At 45.0% G+C, this 16,070-nt stretch overlaps 1 protein-coding gene across 1 annotated transcript in view; it reads right to left on the bottom strand.

Moving 5' to 3' along the window:
- The window catches only part of LOC135503708 (prickle-like protein 2), a 29,114-nt gene extending 21,963 nt beyond the window's left edge, over window positions 1-7,151 (bottom strand). Inside the window, exon 1 of the mRNA XM_064921857.1 lies at window positions 6,984-7,151. Coding sequence (XP_064777929.1) covers window positions 6,984-7,115 — 132 coding nt within the window. The 5' untranslated portion in view covers window positions 7,116-7,151. The remainder of the gene's footprint in view (window positions 1-6,983) is intronic.
- Between the last annotated feature and the right edge of the window lie 8,919 nt (window positions 7,152-16,070).

Below are 16,070 nucleotides of genomic sequence, written 5' to 3'. Positions count from 1 at the left end.
ACACAGGAATGTTGTGTGGCCTAAGATTTACCAGGGGTGTGAGGGGTCATAAAAACCCCACATTTTCAGACCCCTAGATCTCTCCTCCTCTGTTGGGGTTGAGAGATAATCTGTAGGGTTGTGGTCTCCTGTAACATGACCTGATCAGGACAGTCATGACAGTAGTGTACTATGTTTCTGTCAATATACCTGGTGAAATAATGGTCCATAAATAACTGTAAGGGGGGCCCCTATAAAATCTATATTTTTCCAAATTCTGTTTCTCAGTTTTATTATTCCTGGTTCTAGATTTTCATTTTGTTTTTCACTCCCAGAATTACAATAGTTCATAGAGAAACAACAAAATTGAAGCTGGGGACAATAAAAGGCCACTCTAAAATGTGCAGTTTTGTCACACAACACAATGCCACAGATTGGCATGCTGATTGCAGGAATGTCCACCAGAGATGTTGCCAGAGAATTTGGTACCACGTCCAACCAGCCTCAAAACTGCATACCATGTGTAACCACGCCAGCCCAGGACCTCCACATCCAGCTTCTTTACCTTTGGGATTGTCTGAGACCAGCCACCTGGAAAGCTGATGAATGTGGGTTTTCACAACCCAATAATTTTTGCACAAACTGTCAGAAACCATCTCAGGGAAACTCCTCTGCATGGTCGTCATCCTCACCAGGGTCTTGACCTGACTGCAGTTTGGCGTCCTAAACGACTTTAGTGGGCAAATGCTCACCTTCGATGGCAACTGGCATTTATTTATTTTTTTACCTTAATTTTACTAGGCAAGTCAGTTAAGAACAAATTCTTATTTTCAATGACGGCCAAGGAACAGTGGGTTAACTGCCTGTTCAGGGGCAGAGCGACAGATTTGTACCTTGTCAGCTCGGGGGTTCGCTCTAACCACTAGGCTACCCTGCCGCCCCATACTGGAGAAGTGTGCCCTACATGGATGAATCCTGGTTTCAACCTTACCTGGCAGATGGCAGACAGCGTGGCAGGATGGCTTTGTATGGGCAAGCGGCTTACTAATGTCAACATTGTGAACAGAGTTACCCATGGTGGCGGTGGGGTTATGGTATGGGCAGGCATAAGCTTCGGACAACAAACACAGCTGCATTTTGAATGCACAGAGATACCTTGACGACATCCTGAGTCCCATTGTCATGCCATATATCCGCCTCCATCACCTCATGTTTCAGTATGACATTGCACGGCCCCATGACGCAAGGATCTGTACACAATTCCTGCAAGCTGTAAATGTCCCAGTTCGTCTATGGGCTTGCATTCTCACCCATTGAGCATGTTTGGGATGCTGTGGATCGACGTGTACTACTGCATGTTCCAGTTCCAGTCAACATCCAGCAACTTCGCACAGCCATTGAAGTGGAATAGGACAATATTTCATAGGCCACAATCAACAGTCTGATCAACTCTATGTGAAGGTGATGCGTCGCGCTGCATGAAGCACATGGTGGTCACACCAGATACTGACCTTTTTTTTAAGGTATCTGTGAACAATAGATGCATTTCTGTATTCCCAGTCATGTGAAATTCATAGATCAGAGCCTAATGAATTTACTTTAATAGACTGATTTCCTATGAACGGTAAATCAGTAAAATATTTGAAATTGTTGCATAAAGCATTTATATTTTTGTTCAGGAGATACAAATTATATACTTACTCATGGTATACTTGTCACGACTTCTACCAAAGTCGATGCCTCCTCCTTGTTCAGGCGATATTCGGCGGTCGACTTCACCGGTCTTCTAGCCATTGCTGATCCATTTTTCATTTTCCATTTGTGTTGTCTTGTTTTCCCACACACCTAGTTTCATTTCCCTCACTATGTGTTGTGTTTTAGCCCTCTGTTTCCCCCATGTCTTTGTGCATGATTGTTTGTTTTAAGTGCTTGTGCACATGTTGTCTGGAGCATGACGGGTTTTGTACCCATGTGTTGTTATTTTTGATGCCGTTGGTTTTGCCATTAAACTGCTCCGGCTATTATCTAGTTCTGCTTTACTGCGTCTGACTTCGCTGCCACCAGTTACGCACCCCTTACAGCAAATGGGTCTTCCAAATGGACAATGACCCCAAGCATACTTCCAAAGTTTTGGCAAAATGGCGTAAGGACAACAAAGTCAAGGTATTGGGGTGGCCATCACAAAGCCCTGACCTCAATCCTATAGAAAATGTGTGGGCAGAACTGAAAAAGCGTGTGCGAGAAAAAACTCCCTTCACCCTAGTCATAGACTAATCTCTCTTTTACCGCAAGGCAAGCAGTACTGGAGCGCCAAGTATAGGTCCAAAAGGCTTCTTAACAGCTTCTTTTTTTATTTTACACAGCAGCACCTCCCCCATAAGCACTTCGGTCTCTTCTATAGATGTTATGTCCTTGCACTGCTACTGCTGTATCATCACATTTATTGTCTAAGTGAGTCTCATAAAGGGTAATATATGAATGTTAACTGATGTTAGCAAGTTATTAATTTCATGAACCTTATTTCTAAGGCTACATACAGTATATTAATATGGGCTATTTCCAGACCTTTCCTTGGGTAGCTTATCAGAGATAGAGATAATATGGAAAAGTAAGAGAAAAATATATATATTCAGCAGTCCATTAATCAATTGGTGTATGTGTGTGCATGCTGCGGGGTTGAAGCTATGAACCCATAGGTTTGGCTCTCATCCCTTCCAGGCTTCTGGGAGGGAGAGTGGACAATGAGCCTATCATAGTGGATGTAAGTAATGTCCCCATATGCTCTGGCAGCTTTCATGGCAGGGATAAGTTATTTCCTCTTTTGGTGCACAGCTTCACGATAGTCCTTGTTGAGGAAGATATATGTTCCTCTCAAGTTCTTGGCTCTTTCCAGAACAGCTACCTTCTCCTTGAACCTCAGGAACTTGACCACTATCGGCATGGGTTTTCCAGCCCTATGGACGCTCTCCACCTCAATCTTCCTGTGGTCCATCTTCAATTTCTCAGAGATCATTTCCCTCACTTTGTCCTCCAACTACGTTCAGGTCTCATGTGGAGATTCTGCAATTCCGTCCACAACCTTGTTGTTGCGCCTTGATTGTCCGTCGAGATCTGATTTCTCCATCATTGTTATTTATCATGGATTCACACACAGAACTGATGTCCTCTCTCAATGACTTACAGTTTGCTGTCATCTTGACGTTTTCCTGTTTCAACTCATTGAGCTGACCCTGGGAGAACTGCAAACTGTCCTTCAGATCATGGACCTCTCTGGTCAGGTCCTCCATTTTTTTATTAGTTGAATCCACCAGTATTTGGACAAAATACTTGAAGCTATTTTCTGATTATAGAACTCTTTGTGTTTGTTTAAAATATCCTTAAACTGTGATAGAGAAACACCACTGTCCTCAACGGTACTCCCATCGGCTTTGGTCATGGTAGCTGTAAACCATGTACTCCTCACAGTTCCAGACAGGGCAGGTCACAAGGAAGATTGAAAACAACAACAAATAGCAGGGATCTAGACAGCCACAATCCCGGACAATCCGCGGTCCCAGCCACAATGAATAACCGCGTTGTGGGCTGCAATCACGGGATGCTAGCATGATAGGTATCTAGCTAGCCTATCATTCTTCACCAAATAGCTCCTCAGACCCAGCCTTGGATGCCAGCCTTGGCATCCCATGATCCAAACTCAAAAGTTATCTAGCTACTAAGAAATTTTCCAATACACTTTCAAAACAACAAACTTTCCAAAACAACAAACCAAGCTCTCCCTGGTTCCACGTTCAACAGGAAGGGATTTGAGACAATTACAATAAAGTCAGATTGAAGCTCTGACAGAGCCTGGTCAGCTGTGGGGGCAATAGCATACACCACAGTGTCATCTGCAAACAGATGAAAGTTTGAATTATTACAGATACAGTAAACCAATATTGTTTGAAAGGTTGCTGGATAGAATCCCCGAGCTGACAAGGTAAACATCTGTTTTTCTGCCCCTTAGCAAGGCAGTTAATCCATTGTTCCCGGGGCGCTGAAGACGTTGATGTCGAATAAGGCAGCCCACCGCACCTCTCTGATTCAGAGGGAGTGAATGTGGAAGACACATTTCAGTTGAAGGCATTCAGTTGTACAACTGACTAGGTATCCCCCTTTCCCCTTTCATGTAAATAGTGAAAAGAACCGTACCAAGAACCGATCCGTGTGAAACACCCTTTGTTAGGTGTTCTGTCCTTAATTTATTTTTCAAACCATCTATATGTTGCCTGGTTCTGTCACGTTCTGACCTTAGTTCTTTTATTATGTCTTTGTTTTAGTATGGTCAGGGCGTGAGTTGGGTGGGTTGTCTATGTTCAGTTTGCGTTTGGCCTGGTATGGTTCTCAATCAGAGGCAGGTGTCGTTAGTTGTCTCTGATTGAGGATCATACTTCGGTAGCCTTTTCCCACTTGTGTTTCGTGGGTGTTTATTTTCTGTGTCTGTGGGTTTGGCACGGAACTGTTTCGCTTAGTTATTTCACGTGTCGTTTATTGTTTTGTTTCAGTGTTTGTTTGGTTGAATAAAGAGCATGAACACATTCCACGCTGCACATTGGTCCTCCGATCCTTACTACTCCTCCTCGTCAGAGGAGAGGAGGAAGAGGAAGAAGACAGCCGTTACAGAATCACCCACCAACCAAGGACCAAGCAGCGTGGTAACGGCAGCAGCCGAAATCGCAAGACTCCTGGACATGGGAGGAGATTTTGGACGGCAAGGGACCCTGGGCACAGGCTGGGGAATATCGCCGCTCCAAGGCAGAGCTGGAGGCAGCGAATGGCGAGAGGCGGTGGCATGAGGAAGCAGCACGGCAGCGCGGCTGGAAGCCTGAGAGACAGCCCCAAAAATGTCTTGGGGGGGGAGCAGACGGGGAATGTGGCTAAGTCAGGTAGGAGACCTGAGCCAACTCCCCGTGCTTACCGTGGGGAGAGGTGGACCGTGCGTCTACTCGGGCCGGGGTACATGGCACCAGCCTTACGCATGGTGTCCCCGGTTCACCAGCACAGCCCAGTGCGGGCCATTCCACCTCGCCGCACTGGCCTGGCTACGGGGAGCATTCAACCAGGTAAGGTTGGGCAGGCTCGGTGCTCGAGCGCTCCAGTGCGCCTTCACGGTCTGGTCTATCCGGTGCCACCTCCACGCACCAGCCCTCCGGTGGCAGCCCCCCGCACCAGGCTGTGTCTCCGTCTCCTCCCTATAGGTGCCCCCGCCTGTCCAGTGTTGCCAGATTCTTCCTCCTGCCCAGGGCTGCCAGAGTCTCCCGTCTGTCCGGAGCTGCCGGAGTCTCCCGCCTGTCCGGTGCTGCCGGAATCTCTCGTCCGTCCGATTCTTCCGGAATCTCCCATCCATTCGGGACCCGTGGTTTGGGTCCCCAGTCCGAGGTCGGCGGCGAGGGTCGTCGCATTAAAGAGGCCACAGAGGCGAGTAAAGAGGCGGAGAAGGACTATGGTGGAGTGGGGTCCACGTCCTGCGCCAGAGCCGCCACCGCGAACAGACACCCACCCAGACCCTCCCCTACAGGTTTAGGTTTTGCGGCCGGAGTCCGCACCTTTGGGGGGGGGGTACTGTCACGTTCTGACCTTAGTTCTTTTATTATGTCTTTGTTTTAGTATGGTCAGGGCGTAAGTTGGGTGGGTTGTCTATGTTCCGTTTTCTATGTTGTGTTTGCGTTTGGCCTGGTATGGTTCTCAATCAGAGACAGGTGTCGTTAGTTGTCTCTGATTGAGGATCATACTTAGGTAGCCTTTTCCACTTGTGTTATGTGGGTGTTTATTTTCTGTGTCTGTGTGTTCCACACGGAACTGTTTCCGTTAGTTATTTCACGTGTCGTTTATTGTTTTGTTTCAGTGTTTGCTTGGTTTAATAAAGAGCATGAACACGTACCACGCTGCACATTTGTCCTCCGAGCTTTACTACTCCTCCTCGTCAGAGGAGACAGAGACAGCCGTTACAGGTTCAGACCAATTGATGAAAGCCTCTGAATAAGTAATGAGGTATCTACTGTGTTGAATGCTTTAGACAGGTCCAAAAAAGTAGAATAGATGGTGCTATGACCAGGTCTGAAACCTGACTGGTGTACATTTAGAATACATGTTATAGTTAAAAATAATCTAAGCTGACTATTTTCAGTCAAATCAAATCAAATCAAATGTTATTTGTCACACTGCATAAATACAACAGGTTACAGTGAAATGCTTACTTACAAGCACTTAACCAACAATGCGGTTTTAATTTAAAAACTTAAAATAAAAAATATAAAAGTAACAAAGAATTATAGACCACTTTTTTTAACCTTTATTTAACCAGGCGAGACAGTTAAGAACAAATTCTTATTTACAATGAAGGCCTATCGGGGGACAATGGGTTAACTGCCTTGTTCAGGAGCAGATCAACATATTTTTACCTTGTCAGCTTGTGGGTTTCGATCCAACAACCTTTCGGTTACTGGCCAAATGCTCAAACCACTAGGCTACCTGCCGCCCACAAAACACAAAATACAATCATAATTCCATTACTTTCATATTTCATATTTCATGTTCTTCAGACAATGTATTCCACAAATTATCCTCCAGCTCATCTTCAGTTTGGTCATTTTCTGTCTTTTTCTCCTCTATCCTTCTCTCCTCAAACCACACGTGGCACTCAGCGCATGATCGAGGGGATAAAAAATTAATTAATCATCAGTTCTGCTGCTCGTTTACCAATCAATGAATCCAGCTACAAATAATTGGACTGTTGTGACAAATACAGTTCAATTTGTTTCAGCCAGGGTTCAGAAAACTGTGGTAGGAGACTTGAAGAGGCATGTGCATGGCTAGATTAGTGGGTAGTTGGCATAAAGAGGTAACAGAAAGTCAGAATTCGGTTGTGTACCTGTTCAGGGCTAAGAACGAGGGGTGTAGTCAGCGGTGTAAGAGAATGGGAAAACGGGGGTACAAAAGACGGGGTAACAGAGAGGTGGGTAGTGTACCTGTTCAGGGCTGAGGCCAGGGGGCACCCAGGCATATTCCTCCAGCGCGCAGCCTGAGTCGTCGTCAGAAGTAGAGTTCCTCTGGAAGTCGTACATCAACTTAGTGACACTCTTCTCCATCTCCAGAGACATGGCCCTCACCACATGCTCCTCACTGGGACTCTTAGAGTGGACGCCAGTCTTCTTTTAGCAGAGAGTGCAAGAGAAAGGAGAGGGAGAGGGAGAGGGAGAGGGAGAGAGAGCGAAAGAGAGGGAGAGAGAGTGAGAGAGAGAGTGAGAGAGAAAAATGGAGCGTGCGAGAGAGAGAGCAAGAGAGAGAGAGGGAGAGGGAAAAAGAAAGCGAAGAGAGCGTGAGAGAAATAGAGAGATAGAATAATTAGTATTCTAGGGCTCAGATTTCCCAGTGGCATACATCTGGGCTATGGAAGATATATTAAAGCATTTTAAGCAATTTGTTACAAGCAATTACACATTAATATTGTACAGAGACACACACACAACCGCACACATTGGCTCAGACTTTATTAAAACAGTCAAAAGCACATTATGTTTATGCCATTATAGTTTTAAAAACTAATGTACAGTCCAAACACAAAAGACGAATACAACCAACCTAAGTTAAGTGATCATTTATCAGGTTTGGAGAAAAGAGAGGGTCTCTGGCTGGAGAGTGAAACAGCTGAACACATTATTATTAACAGGGCAAGGTATCTGATGCCTATCGCTGCCTACCAACACCAGAAACATGGCATTGAAAGGCAATAATTTAGGGAGAATATTGAAAATCTCGCACCATGAGAGAGGCTTAATGGTTTGTGCATGCTAACATCACATGCCTTTTAAATTGTGTTTGTGTATTTTGGTTGAAAAACAACCTAAATAAATCATCACATTCTTGTTTAATTTCTTGATTACATAAATCTATGGAATATCACGGCATCAATTTGGTATACAGGGTTCTTCTGCTAGCCATTCAAAGGTGTAAGTAGGGAATAGAGGGTGGGTGATAAGGGGACAGGCCCTTACAGTAAATTGGTTTATATGGAAAACAAGATCATGGGTTTACTGTAGCGAATTCAGTTCCAATAGAATCAGTCCCACCTCACAACCCTGTGGAACATCCAATACTTGGAATCTAGAAGATAACTAAAACAGCTTCTCAGAACCTATTACAAAACAAACAGAATGCCACATGAGATAACTAAAGCCATGAAATGACAATGACTTAACTAGTCTCCCTCTCTGTTCTTTGAGAGCCAGTGAGTGAGTCAGAGTGCACGAGGTACTGTGGTGTGTTGTTAAGCTCTCTCTAAAATGGACGCTGCTGATTCCTCTAAGGGACAAGGTAAAGCTGGTGTAGCTGCTAGCCCCTGGCCTGGCCTGAGGAAGGCAGGCAGTGCACTACTTACATCACCACTGTATGGAGGATGAGTGGAGAGAGAGGGAGAGGAGGCCTCATGGGAGACCAGGAGAGAGTGTTTTTTTTGTTGACGTAACACACTCTCACTATACCGAGTGGTTAGTCATCAACACACTCCTCTGACCTGCCTTGGCAACATATTAGGGAGTGGGGGTATTCAGGGGGAGGGAAGGTCTCTCGCTTTGCTCGCTGGCTTGTGTTCATTTCTGCTTTCTAGAAAAAAAATGATAGGCCTGTCTATCAGTCACAGTCAATCAAAGATAATATCCATTATGTGCAATGATAATGAAGATGAGCACATACTGTTGAAGTCGGAAGTTTACAAACACTTAGGTTGAGTCTTTAAAACTATTAACAAAATATACACTGCTCAAAAAAATAAAGGGAACACTTAAACAACACAATGTAACTTCAAGTCAATCACACTTCTGAGAAATTAAACTGTCCACTTAGGAAGCAACACTGATTGACAATAAATTTCACATGCTGTTGTGCAAATGGAATAGACAACAGGTGGAAATTATAGGCAATTAGCAAGACACCCCCAATAAAGGAGTGGTTCTGCAGGTGGTAACCACAGACCACTTCTCAGTTCCTATGCTTCCTGGCTGATGTTTTGGTCACTTTTGAATGCTGTCGGTGCTTTCACTCTAGTGGTAGCATGAGACGGAGTCTACAACCCACACAAGTAGCTCAGGTATTGCAGCTCATCCAGGATGGCACATCAATGCGAGCTGTGGCAAGAAGGTTTGCTGTGTCTGTCAGCGTAGTGTCCAGAGCATGGAGGCGCTACCAGGAGACAGGCCAGTATATCAGGAGATGTGGAGGAGGCCGTAGGAGTGCAACAACCCAGCAGCAGGACCGCTACCTCCGCCTTTGTGCAAGGAGGAGCAGGAGGAGCACTGGCAGAGCCCTGCAAAATGACCTCCAGCAGGCCACAAATGTACATGTGTCTGCTCAAATGGTCAGAAACAGACTCCATGAGGGTGGTATGAGGGCCTGACGTCCACAGGTGGGGGTTGTGCTTACAGCCCAACACCGTGCAGGACGTTTGGCATTTGCCAGAGAACACCAAGATTGGCAAATTCACCACTGGCGCCCTGTGCTCTTCACAGATGAAAGCAGGTTTACACTGAGCATGTGACAGACGTGACAGAGTCTGGAGATGCCATGGCAAACGTTCTGCTGCCTGCAACATCCTCCAGCATGACCGGTTTGGCGGTGGGTCAGTCACGGTGTGGGGTGGCATTTCTTTGGGGGGCCGCACAGCCCTCCATGTGCTCGCCAGAGGTAGCCTGACTGCCATTAGGTACCGAGATGAGATCCTCAGACCCCTTGTGAGACCATATGCTGGTGCGGTTGGCCCTGGGTTCCTCCTAATGCAAGACAATGCTGGACCTCATGTGGCTGGAGTGTGTCAGCAGTTAATGCAAGAGGAAGGCATTGATGCTATGGACTGGCCCGTCCGTTCCCTAGACCTGAATCCATTTGAGCACATCTGGGACATCATGTCTCGCTCCATCCACCAACGCCACCTTGCACCACAGACTGTCCAGGAGTTGGTGGATGCTTTAGTCCAGGTCTGGGGAGATCCCTCAGAAGACCATCCGCCACCTCATCAGGAGCATGCCCAGGCGTTGTAGGGAGTTCATACAGGCACGTGGAGGCCACACACACTACTGAGCCTCATTTTGACTTGTTTTAAGGACATTACATCAAAGTTGGATCAGCCTGTAGTGTGGTTTTCAACTTTAATTTTGAGTCCAGACCTCCATGGGTTGATAAATTTGATTTCCATTGATACATTTTGTGTGATTTTGTTGTCAGCACATTCAACTATGTAAAGAAAAAAGTATTTAATAAGAATATTTCATTCAAGCAGATCTAGGATGTGTTATTTTAGTGTTCCCTTCATTTTTTTGAGCAGTGTAGTTTTGGCAAGTTGGTTGGGTATCTACTTTGTGCATGACACAAGTAATTTTTCCAACAATTGTTTACTGACAGATTATTTCACTAATAATTCACTGTATCACAATTCCAGTGAGTCAGAAGTTTACATACACTAAGTTGACTGTGCCTTTAAACAGCTTGGACAATTCCAGAAAAATATGTCATGGCTTTAGAAGCTTCTGATAGGCTAATTGACATCATTTGAGCCAATTGGAGGTGTACCTGTGGATGTATTTCAAAGCCGACCTTCAAACTCAGTGCCTCTTTGCTTGACATCATGGGAAAGAAAGAAATCAGCCAAGACCTCATCAGCCAAGACGTCCAAAATTGTGGACCTCCACAAGTCTGGTTCATCTTTGGGAGCAATTTCCAAACACCTGAAGGTACCAAGTTCATCTGTACAAACCATAGTACGTAAGTGCAAACACCATGGGACCACGCAGCCATCATACCACACAGGAAGGAGATGTGTTGTCTCCTAGAGATGAACGTACTTTGGTGCGAAAAGTTCAAATTAATCCCAGAACAACAGCAAAGGACATTGTGAAGATGCTGCAGGAAACAGGTACAAAAGTGTCTATACTGTATGCACAGTAAAATGAGTCCTATATCGACATAACCTGAAAGGCCGCTCAGCAAGGAAGAAGCCACTGCTCAAAAACCGCCATAGAAAAACCAGACTATGGTTTGCAACTGCACGTGGGGACAAAAAGCATACTTTCTGATGAAACAAAAATAGAACTGTTTGGCCATAATGATACTTTGAACGATCGGCTATGAAAATCCAACTGACATTAACGCCTGAGGTGCTGACCTGTTGCACCCTCGACATCCACTGTGATTATTATTATTTGACCCTGCTGGTCATCTATGAACATTTGGACATCTTGGCCATGTTCTGTTGTAATCTCCACCCAAAACAGCTAGGTTTCTTTCTAGGTTCTGGCCTTTCTAGTGAGTTTTTCCTAGCCACCACGCTTCTTGCTGTTTGGGGTTTTAGGCTGGGTTTCTGTACAGCACTTTGAGATATCAGCTGATGTAAGAAGGGCTTTATAATTTTTTTTTTGATTTGATCGTTATTTTTGGAGGAAAAAGGGGGAGGCTTGCAAGATGAAGAACACCATCCCAACCGTGAAGCACGGGGTTGGCAGCATCATGATGTGGGGGTGCTTTGCTGCACTTCACAAAATAGATGGCATCATGAGGGAGGACAATTATGTGGACAATTATGTGGACATATTGAAGCAACATCTCAAGACATCAGTCAAGAAGTTAAAGTTTGGTTGCAAATGGGTCTTCCAAATGGACAATGACCCCAAGCATACTTCCAAATTTATGGAAAAATGGCTTAAACAAGGTCAAGGTATTGGAGTGGCCATCACAAAGCCTCGACCTCAATCTCAAAGAAAATGTATTGGCAGAACTGAAAAAGCGTGTGAGCATGGAGGCCTACAAACCCAACTCAGTTACACCAGCTCTGTCAGGAGGAATGGGCCAAAATTCACCCAACTTATTGTGGGACGCCTGTGGAAGGCTACCCGAAACGTTTGACCCAAGTTAAACAATTTAAAGGCAATGCTACCAAATACTAATTGAGTGTATGTAAACTTCTGACCCACTGTGAATGTGATGAAAGAAATAAAAGCTGAAATTAAACATTCTCTCTACTATTATTCTGACATTTCAAATTCTTAAAATAAAGTGGTGATTCTAACTGACCTAAAACAGGGATTTTTTACTTGGATTAAATATCCGGAATTGTGAAAAACAGAGTTTAAATGTATTTGGCTAAGGTGTGTGTAAACTTCCGACTTCAACTGTATCCTCTGCACCACGCGAATGACAGCTCTGTTCAGGAGCATCATTTTTACCACTCCTGTTACATACTGGAAAGTTCTAGGAGGTTCAGTCAATAATCACCATGACATATCTTTGCCGTGGCTTCAGAAAAAGGTGATCAAGCAAATATCAATTGTCTGTTGGAGAAAAGACGGTAATTGCTCCATTTCAATCAAATGACAGAAGTATTCTTTCAACTGTGTCCAAAACTACAAAGGGCTTCATCTTCAGAGAGAGAAAGTGAGAGAATAAGAGGTAAAGATACTGTAAATGGAAAGAGAGTGATTTAGTGAGAGAGAAAATTAGTGATAAAGAGCTGTTAATGCAGTGCCGAAATACATATTTTTCCTTTTTCGCGTGTCATGCTTCACCTCCCTCCCAACTCCTCCTTCCAGCCTTGTGTGGATCTGACAGGCTCTGTGTGGGTGTGCATGAGAGTTAGAGAGTGAGAGGGAGGGAGTGATAGAGAAGAGCCTTTTATTCATGTAAAAGCTGACATGAGAAGAGGTGCTCGTCTGAAGCATTGAAAACTTAATCTCTCATGGACAGATCTATCTTGCAAAGAGAGAGGGGGGGGGGGAGCTCCTCACTCCAGTTTCTTTCCCAGTTGTAGCATCTCTTAATCTCTTCTCTACAAACTCCTATGGACCCAGAACTGAATCGAGCAGTTGACTAATAACGTAAGACTTTAGTTCAGGACTGATAATGTTTTTTTAATTGGCAAGAGGAGCAAACTGAGGCATGACATCCCAGCAACAAATGCCCGAACCTACACATCCAAGTACAACTGATCAAATTATGAAAGACAAGCATTGTAAAAACTAAAATCTGTAAAGTGAGCGTGGAAGAGGTGACATTTTTTGTTGTTGTCTAACAACAATGAAAAGCCACCTGGGTCTACCAAACTTGGATGGAAAATTAGTGTGTGCCGTCCTGCTTGGAGGGAAGCAAAAGTCATTCCGCTACCCAAGCACAGTAAAATACCATTTACTAGCTCAAATAGCTGACTAATCAGCCTGTTACCAACCCTTGGTAAACTTTTGGAATAACTTGTATTTGACCAGATACAATGATATTTTGCAGTAAATAAATTAACAAAATACTTTCTGCACGCTTATAGGGAAGGGCATTCAACATGCACGGAACTTACACAAATCATGGATGATTTGCTGAGAGAAATTGTTCATAAAAACATTGTGGGGGCTGTTTTGTTAGACTTCAATGTGGCTTTTGACATTATCAATCATAGTATGCTGCTGGAAAAACGTATATGTTATGGCTTTACACCCCCGGCTATATTGAAGATTGAGAGTTACCTGTCGAACAGAACACAGAGGGTGGTCTTTAATGGTAGCCTCCCTGTAATGGCCGTTATTGGTGGAAGAAGAGGAGGACCAATGCGCAGCGTGGTAAGTGTCCATATTGATAATTTATTATCATGAACACAAAACAAATAACGAAACGAAACAGTCCTGAACGGTGAATACAAAAAACACTGAACAGAAAATAATCACCCACAACTCAAGGGTGAAAACAGGCTGCCTAAGTACGGTTCTCAATGAGGGACAACGATTGACAGCTGCCTCTGTTTGAGAACCATACCAGGCCAAACACAGAAATATCAAATCATAGAAAAACGAACATAGACAACCCACCCGACTCACGCCCTGACCATACTAAAGCAAAGACATAACAAAAGAACTAAGAACGTGACACTCCCCAACATAATCCCGGAAGAATCAGGCATTCCCAAGGGCAGCTGTCTAGGCCCCTTACTTTCTTACATATTTAATAATGACCTGCCACTGGCTCTGAATAAACCTCATGTGTCTATGTATGCTGTTGACAACACTATACACGTCAGTTACTACAGCAAGTAAACTCACTGCATTTAACAAAAAGCTGCAGTCAGTTGCAGAATGGGTGGCAGTAAATAAGTTAGTCCTAAATATTTCAAAAACATAAAGTATTGTATTTGGAACAAATCATTCACTAAACCCTAAACCCCAACTAAATATTCTAATGAATAATGTAGAAATTGAGAAAGTTGGGGAGACTAAACTACTTGGAGTAACCCTGGATTGTAAACTGTTATGGTCAAAATATATTGATGCAACAGTAGGTAAGATGGTGAGAGTTCTGTCCATAATAAAGGGCTGCTCTGCTTGCTTAACAACAATATCAACCAGGCAGGTCCAACAGGCCCTAGTTGTGTCGTACCTGGACTACTGCCAGTTGTGTTGTCAGGTGCCACAAAGAGAGACTTGGGAAACTGGCTCAGAACAGGGCAGCACAGCTGGCCCTTAAATTTACACTTAGAGCTAACAATAATACTATGCGTGTCAATCTCTCATGGCTGAAAGTAGAGGAGACATTGACTTCATCACTACTTGTTTTGTTTTTTAAAATATTGACATGTTGAATGCACCGAGTTGTCTGTTTAAACTACTAGCACACAGCTCATGCACCCATGCATACCCCACAATACATGCCACCAGAGGTCTCTTCACAGTCCCCATGTCCAGAACAGACAATTGGAGGTTGTCACGTCTTCGATGCCTCTCCGAAGTCGATGCCTCTCCTTGTTCGGGTGGTGTTCGGCGGTCGACATCGCCGGTCTTCTAGCCATCGCCGATCCATTTTTCATTTTCCATTTGTTTTGTCTCGTTTTCCCACATACCTGGTTATCATTTCCCAATTAGTGGTCATGAATTTAACCCTTTGTTTCCCCCATGTCTTTGTGTGTGAATGTTTAGGTCGGTACGTTTTCAGCTGGTTTTCACCGTGTTTTGTGGCAACCGTTATTGTTTGCACATAAGTATTGTTGCTTTGTGCTATTTTTTCTTTAGTAAAGAGCGTTGTTCACTCATCTCTGCTCTCCTGTGCCTGACTTCATGCACCAGCTCTACACCCACCCCCTGACAGAATCACACACCCCAATCGTCATGGAGTCAGCAGGAACAGGTACCCTTGTTATTGGGGTTGAGGAGCACGTCCAGGAGCAAGCAGCGATGCGCCATCATCTCGGCGTCACCATGGATTGTGTCCTACAGACTATGGATCGCTTTCAGAGAAAGGGAGGTCCTCCAGCACCTCCACCAGCCCCACCAGTGGGATTCGTTTGGCCTTCCCTAGGGAGTATGATGGGACTGCTAAACAATGTCAGGGTATCCTTTTACAACTGGAGCTCTACCTAGCACATTTGGACCGAGAGAGGGTGTCCGTTCACGTCTCATGCCTCTCAGGGAGAGCCCTGGAGTGGGCCAACACCATGTGGGAGGAAGGAGATGCGGCGCTGGACCACTTTGAAGATTTCACCCGTCGCTTCCGGGCAGTCTTTGACCATCCACCTGAGGGTTGAGCGGTGGGTGAACATCTTGTACATCTGAGGCAGGGGACGAGGAGCGCCCAGCAGTTCGCTCTGGACTTCCGGACCCTGGCCGCTGGTGTGGGATGGAACAACAGGGCTCTGATCGATCACTATCATTGCAGTTTGCGTGAGGACGTCCACCGGAAGTTGGCCTGCAGGGACACCACCCTCACTTTCGATCAGCTGGTGGACATGTCCTTTCGGTTGGATCACCTGCTGGCTACCCTCGGACGTCCAGATCAGGGTCTGTCGGTTCCATCCCCCAGTACCACCCAGAGCTCTCTGTTGCCTGCATGTTTTTAAGCATTACTTTTCCTGAGTTTTCCCTGCATTCCCAGCATAAGGTGCTTGTCGATTCAGGCGCAGCTGGGAATGTCATTGACAGATCATTTGCCCATAAATTAAGGATCCCCATTGTTCCAGGGGATATGCCCTTCCCAGTTCATGCCCTAGACAGTCGACCATTAGGGTCTGGGTTGATTAGGGAGGTCACCGTGCCCCTGGGCAT

This window comes from Oncorhynchus masou, chromosome 18 (assembly GCF_036934945.1).
Source record: "Oncorhynchus masou masou isolate Uvic2021 chromosome 18, UVic_Omas_1.1, whole genome shotgun sequence".
Classification (NCBI taxonomy): domain Eukaryota; kingdom Metazoa; phylum Chordata; class Actinopteri; order Salmoniformes; family Salmonidae; genus Oncorhynchus; species Oncorhynchus masou.
This window is presented reverse-complemented; position numbering and strand designations above follow the sequence as displayed.